Source organism: Limulus polyphemus, unplaced genomic scaffold (genome assembly GCF_000517525.1).
Source record: "Limulus polyphemus unplaced genomic scaffold, Limulus_polyphemus-2.1.2 Scaffold3234, whole genome shotgun sequence".
In the NCBI taxonomy this organism is placed as follows: Eukaryota; Metazoa; Arthropoda; class Merostomata; order Xiphosura; family Limulidae; genus Limulus; species Limulus polyphemus.
Genome location: NW_013668844.1, coordinates 81,326 through 88,865, shown reverse-complemented (window position 1 = coordinate 88,865; position 7,540 = coordinate 81,326). Strand labels below are relative to the sequence as shown.

General features: G+C 29.2%; 1 protein-coding gene across 3 annotated transcripts in view; it reads left to right on the top strand.

The window, feature by feature from the left end:
• The window catches only part of LOC106468953 (collagen alpha chain CG42342-like), a 64,554-nt gene that overhangs the window by 37,402 nt on the left and 19,612 nt on the right, over positions 1-7,540 (top strand). For all 3 annotated transcript variants that reach the window (XM_022397355.1, XM_022397354.1, XM_022397353.1), the window contains 6 exons: positions 155-187; positions 3,870-3,941; positions 5,047-5,091; positions 5,388-5,450; positions 5,728-5,763; positions 6,332-6,391. In XM_022397355.1, the coding sequence (XP_022253063.1) occupies positions 155-187; positions 3,870-3,941; positions 5,047-5,091; positions 5,388-5,450; positions 5,728-5,763; positions 6,332-6,391 (309 nt within the window). The remainder of the gene's footprint in view (positions 1-154; positions 188-3,869; positions 3,942-5,046; positions 5,092-5,387; positions 5,451-5,727; positions 5,764-6,331; positions 6,392-7,540) is intronic.

The following is a 7,540-nucleotide window of genomic DNA, read 5'->3' as shown; positions in this document are numbered from 1 at the left end:
TGTCATGTTATCCTGAATGAAAATTCTTATTTACTTCAAAACATAATGTAGTTTTAGTATATTAAAATCATTGGAAAAAAATTAATGATGAAATTATTAAATTAAGATAATTATCATGGTCTTTTAACAATTATTGAAAACTTTTGTTTTTCAGATCACAGGTCCCCCAGGGCCTCCTGGTCATCCAGTAAGTATCAAGTTTACTCGTTAGTACCTAATGCTTGAGTACGAGTTCATGTTTTTCTGTTATTCTTGACTATCACAAGAACAAACAGATATTTTGTTAAGTTATTCTTATAAGTGTTCACTATTTCTAACTTACACAAAAGTTAATAGATTTAAACTACTGTAACATAATGACACCTACCCTTGAATACAAATTACAAATAGGTATAGATGAAAAAAATTAAGAAAGAATTAAAGACTGGATTCTCTACCTAACTTCAAATTAACACTAAAGATTTATTTAAAATTCTATCCAATTGGCTATACATAACATGGGTTACACTAATGTTTGACTGCCAACAGTTATCTCAAAGCTAACATATTTCTTTGACAGACTAGAGTACAATCTGTAGCATATTGACAACGTAATGCAATCTTCAGACTAAGTAAGCAGATAAAATAAAGTCTTTATCATTGTTTCCTCATTGGTTATGAGTCAGATTACCATCTTATTGTTTTATCAACAACTCTTTCCTCAATCCTACATCATAGTTTCATAGCCACATGAAGTTTGGGTGATCAATCAGAACAGAGGGTAAATACTCATTCCATGCTATCATAAAACAATCTGTCTATGTTCTAAAAAGAAAAACTTCAGATTAATAACGTGCTTAATTGGGTCTGTATGTGCAATGTTTATTTCTGTATAGGGATAGAATGCTCAAGGACCACCTAAATTTATATCATTAATGGAAATCAGTAAAACAATTCAAGAAAAAAAAATCAATTAAACAGAAAAGTCAGTTCCTCTTAAAATTAGACTTTTAAACTTATGACTTAATGCAGCATTTCCCAAACTTTTGTCATCCATACCCCCCCCCCCTTTAATAAATGTGCTTTCTTGTGTGCCCCCTCCTCTTTTTGAACGAGTGATTTAAGTGATGAGATGTAATACATGGATATGCATTGGAATGCTATGTGTTGTAGTAATTACTTATTATTTTCATTAATAAAAATATATTAAAATGCTTAATTTTACATTATTGCACTATTGACTTTCCTAATCTTTAGAAAGATTATGTTGACAGTTTTAAAATAATATAAATAGAAACTATTCAAAGTTAGCTCTAAGATACAAATGATAAAATTATCAAAAATATACTTATCTTTATGTCAACCTTCTAATGATTTTTAAATTAAGCAAAAAAAAAGAAACATAATATGATTTGAAAGAGCTAACTGAAAACCTAATACCCTGAAATAAAATATTTTATTTTCATCACTGACATATCATGCTCAGAGAAATTATGTATCACTACAAAGACTGTCTAAAAAAAGTGTTAAAATAATGTTTCAATCTTTAACTTCTGCAGCTGTTCAAGATGGACTTTTTTACACAAGACATTATTACTCTTAAATTTAAAAGAGAAATTCAATATTCAGTTTCTCTACTTCTGCAGCTGTTCAAGATGGACTTTTTTACACAAGACATTATTACTCTTAAATTTAAAAGAGAAATTCAATATTCAGTTTCTCTAAGTGTTTCTTAGATATAATTTCAATATCCAAAACCTGTCTTATGAAGTATAACATTGACAGCTATTTTTTTAATTAATATTGGAACTTTTAAACTGAAAATATAGAGAAAAATTGTGGTTTTGAGAGTAGTAATGTCTGACCTTTTTTAATGCAATTTGCAATGAATTTATATTTGCAGACTTCTAAGTTATATGGCTAAATACTAAAACCAGGGCAATAATGTTTAATTAAAACTTTTGTAACATGAAAAATATGTACCATTAAATAAATTCATAAAACCACCTACAAAACACAAGAGAAACATATCAAAAGCTATCAATCACCACAAATGTAAAATTTTAAGAGTTAGACTAAACTAGTTTTTTTTTTTAATTACAACAATAGATTCTACCTCACAAATAGACAGTAAATTGGAAAAGTATTTGATGAACTTTTAAAAACATATTATTGTTATTACTTCTGAACAGGAGTATAATAAGAATAGACCATTTAGGTCACATAGTTGTCTGCTATTGGATCCTCCAGTTAGACAGTAGTAAGTCTATGGACTTACAATGCTACAATCCAGGGTTTGATTCCCAGCAGTGGATACAGCAGATAGCCCAAATGTGGCTATGCTATAAAACAAACAAGCTGTTATTGGTTTGTTTAAAACTCATAAAGTTGATTGTCTAGTTAGATCTGTAGGTTCTAATATTAGTACTTAAAATCACAGGTTAGGTGTATTTGTTTATCAGTTTTTGAATCAACTGATTTTATAGTGCCAGGTTTTTTATTTAATCTCTATATACCAGCATCCTCTCAGATGAAGTTATTAAAGACAGTAAAGGGCATGACTAAAGAAGTATTTTTTTAAGATATATCGGAACTAGCTACTAAGCAGTCTCATTTCTTATTCGATGAAATATTTATGATCAAGTAAATGGTGTGGCTTTCAGCTCAATATGAGCACCTTGTTTAACAAATTTATTTTTGTTTTCATAAAAAATATTTGGTTATAACATTATCTTAATAATTCTAAGTCACTAGACTAATTGTATGTAGAGGATACATTTGTTTAATTTGTTTTTAAGTTACAGATGAGGACATTCAACTCTTATATTCACAGTTGGAGAACAAAATAAGAACTATTTGTTACCATTTATTGATATTAAGATTGTTAATTTGAGTAGATCTTGCACTTTGTATTTTTGTAATAAGACTACTTTCTCAAAATTATGCTTCTATTTTGGCAGTTAATCAGTATCTTAATGCATAGAGCCTTAACATTTCTAGTACTTTTCAACTTCTCAGCTAGAAATTGAAAACATCTTTGTTTTGGGGCAAAGCAACACAATTAGCTATATGTACTCTGTCCACCACAGGGAATCAAAACCTGAATTTTAGTGTTGTAAGTCCATACACTTACTGCTGACCCACTGGTGGAATAAAATGGCCCTACAATCATAACTTTCAGTATGCTGAAACTATCAATATTATGCTCCCGTTCACTGGTTCATATGCAGTTTTAATTTGAAGAAGAAAAAAGCTTCTTCAACTTGTTTAACATCATTCTAAAGAGTGCCAGTGATGAGTGAACTCTACATGTATTAAGAAATTATGCATGATTCATTATGTCATATTAAAACTGAATTTAGATCTGTTTATATCCATTAATGCTACAAATGTTAGTGGAATTTTGTTTTTATATGAAATAGTAAGTGATTGTGAGAAACAGAGATTGAATTAAGACACATTGTTATAATTTAACATGCAACAACGATTTTGTAATTACAATTAACTTTCTTTTAGATAGTTAGAATGGTTTCCCTACAGTGCCGGTGCCAGACTACTTTGCACCCTAGGCAAGGCCAGCTACTTGCACCCCTTGAAAACAATAAACTGTTTATGAACTATAAAATATTATGAACAATGAAATATTATATTTTTCTTGTATTATGTTTTTTTTAAAACAACTAATTTGTATAAAACTGTGACCCTTAAAGGTCAGTACTGCACCCCTCTCAGGTCTGCACCCTAGGCAGCTGGCTGCCTAGTTGACCTATGGTAGTGCCGGCCCAGTTTCCCTACCAATTGGATTTTGTTTTCAGTTCTCCAAAATACTTTAATTAATAGAGTTTCCATTATTTTTAGCCAAAAATATAGTTAGATTTTTTTCTTATTAGGGACTTAGAGGATTACAAGGTCCACCAGGAATCAAAGGTGACAAGGGAACAGATGGAGAGAAAGGTGAACCTGTAAGTTGATGCTTATTGGATATCTTATATTGCATAATTAAATATTCTTTAACTGTAAATCTTTATACAGTGATATGAAAACCCTGGTGTTTTTAAAAAAAATATAATTCTAGTTATGATAATAGCTAGTGAAATTAAGTCTAAACCCTGAAGTAGTAGATGGTTATTTAATTAATAAGCATTTCATTCTTCATACAAATCCTTTGAAAAGCATTAATAACACATTTCAGTACATAAAATTAATCTAAAAATCCACACTATTTCTGAACTTTGATGTGGAGACTTCTTTACTAGTTTTGGTACTTTCATGTCCCCTCCTTGATTGGATAGTGTCAGAACTAGCTTTAGAGTCTTTGTGTCAAAGAAATATGAATTTTAGTCTAATTTTAACTATATAATTTATTGTGTACTTGTCTCTAATATTTTTTTAATCATTTGAGAATCATCACACTAATATGTGAGACTTCACTGGAAATCATTTATATATCACAACTTGTTTCGTATTTTAAATTACTGTTTCAAATGAAATTCTGATGCCCCATATTTTTTTAACCCACAATAATTCAAGGTGCAGCTGCTTGACTAATTTGAGATGTCTACTGTTGCAACATTGTTTGGATAATTTATCTGAAAAAGAGGACAGTGATTCAATTAACATGAAATACAAAGCAGTTTTAGAATGTAACAAAGTAAAATAAGTATTTTATAATCTCTTGAATACATAAATGACATCTACTTTTAGCAAATAGTAATAGAATAAAGTCAACTTCAAAACACCTCATTTTTCCATGTAGTCTTTATTTGATAGCATGTTAAAAGAATTCAAGGAGTAAGGAGAGATCTTTATAACAGTGGTATTCTATCTACTGCTTACAAAAGACACCATTAAATATAAAGGCCTTATTGAGGTTCATACACTGGCAAGAGGCAGGTGAGTAAGATTTGTGAATGTGAGTTGGTAGGTAGGTTTGTGGATGGGCAGGAACATACCTAGACTTATTTACACGTTACTTTGCAAATATGACAAAGTGATAACTTGTCTTTTCTCTGTAATAACTTTAACTCTCTGTAGATTGATACACAAAGTAAAAATGTTTTTATTTAGGGTGAAAAGGGAGAAAGAGGAGGTCAAGGGCCTATGGGACTGCCTGTAAGTGTGACTTGCATGTTAAATGTTTGTAATATGAAGCTACTTCTAATTTTTTAAAAGAGTAACTGTAAATGACAGTATTATATGTATTATTAAGAAAGAACTGAAAATGAAGATAACTTACATTAGTATTAAGGGTATATATTTTTTCCCCTTTTATGCTGTATTAGATTTATACAGGAGTTTTTATTAATGTTGAATTAAGAAAAAAATCACATTTGTATTTATTGCCTTTACTATTCAGAATTTTCTCTTGTTTATTTGTGCAAAAATGTTGCACTCCACTTGTTTCTTAGGGTCCAAGGGGATTACAGGGTGAAACTGGATTTCCAGGAATTGATGGTACACCAGGAGAAATGGTAGATTACATCATGTTTTGTTAGTTTTTTTTCAAATTATTTTTAACACTTATTTTTTCATTGGATTGTTAGTGCAATATTATTTTGTGTATACCATTTGTGTTTGACCATTTAAGGACCTAAAATTTGGGTCTTAATTTCTAACTAGTTTTGTCCTTAATTTCTTAAAAATATTCTAGTGTTCAATTGCTTTCATAGTACTTTTTATTTGTATACAAAAAAAAATGATGTAATTTTTACTTTATTAATCATCATTGTATATTTTTTTTATATACAGGGTATTAAAGGGGATAAAGGTGATAGAGGCTCCCCTGTAAGTTTCATTCATATCATTGTTTATTTGTTATTTATTTATTTATAACATATTATTTTCCTTTGAAATTACAGTACGTATGTGACTGCATTACCAAACAACTTCTTAAAAATATTCATGAAATGGTTAAGAACTTTACATTTAGTCGATGAAGAATGATCATTTCTATTTAATAGTGTACTTACTTTTGGATGAAATTATGTTTTCTTGAAAACTATGATTATTCTTATGCATTTTTCAAGCTACAAAACAAAGCCACTTGTAAAATATTTTAGAAATATTAAACTACAGACTTGTCGTCGTTTACCCCTAATGAAGGAAAAATCCGCTTTCTAAAAGCTCTCAGGTTTTATTGTTTTTTTTTTAACACTAAATTGTTTTCTGTTAATCCTGCATGCTTTTGAATATCATGAGTTTCTGTAAAAGGAATGTTTTTAATGTGACATTTTCTCTCTTGGCCCTTATTAAAATCAAGTGCTAATAATTAATTTTTAAAAACTTAAAATTACTGATTTAGTTAAATAAAATATTTATTTTTTTGTTATATTGAATGCATACTTTCTTAAAGGGACTGGTAGGAAGGAGAGGAAAGAAAGGTGATAAAGGAGAGCCAGGTGACCAGGTAAGTAAATTTTGAGATCTTTCATGTATGGACTTTTTAATATTTTCAAATCAACTTTCATTTTGAGTTTAAAAATAGGTTTAAGACTAAAATTTTTAATTCCCACAGCAACATTGTTTTATCTGTGCTGTGCAGATATAATTTATAGAATCATCGTATAGTAAACACAGAATTGAAAATGAGTGTAATAATTTTTACTTTAAACATTTTGTCCTATACACCCAAACTTATTAATCGGTGATGTTAAAAGGGGTTTTATATTTTTTAAACTTAGTATTTTCTACAATTGCAGGTCATGGGCTCTAAATGTTTATTTAATCTTGAGTTTCCTTTATCATACTGCACTTTGATTATATCACAGGTGACTTCCTCTCAGAAGTTACAGCTATCAAGTTTTTAGAACATTAAAAAATCAGAAATAAAATGTTATAGAACACTAGTTTGCAGAAAAAACCATATATATTATTTAAAGTAAAAAAAAATTTGACACTAGCATTAGGACTCTCTTATTTTATTGAGCTTAGGTGAATTAATTTTTAAACATTATAACTTTATAAAACTAGAAGGCTTTCACAAAATGTAATATGTTAATATAAACAGTCAATCATTATACTTACAAAACTCCACTTTTAACCATTAATAACATGATTTTAAAGTTTTGCCAAATACCATAAGTGTTGCCTAGCTTGCATATGTGCATCACCTTAATTTTTAACATTCTGAAGCAGAAACGATTGAAGGAGATCCCATGGACAGTCAAAGAGATGAATAAAGCTTTTTTTTGTAAAGTTTTATAACACATTCGTGTTGTATAATGATTGAAATTACATTAAATTAAATACATATGCATTTTTCTGTCAGGTGGGCTTAACTTTAACTCTCGATTTTTCAGAGGTGTCTCATAATTGTAAAATTTTCTGGTAAATGTCTGAATAAAGAAGAAAAACATCAGAATGTCATCCATAGCATTACTTGTTATGTATATGTAAGATTGTTTAGTTTTCTTTCACAAAATACATCTGTTTCATGATTTGCGTCTTTATTTTCCACCGTTTGTTTGTTCGTTGTTAAACGCAAACTACACAATAGACTCGATGACGAGGAACCAACTTTGAGACTAATAATGGCTGGAGACGGCTTGAATGGGTAATGAAG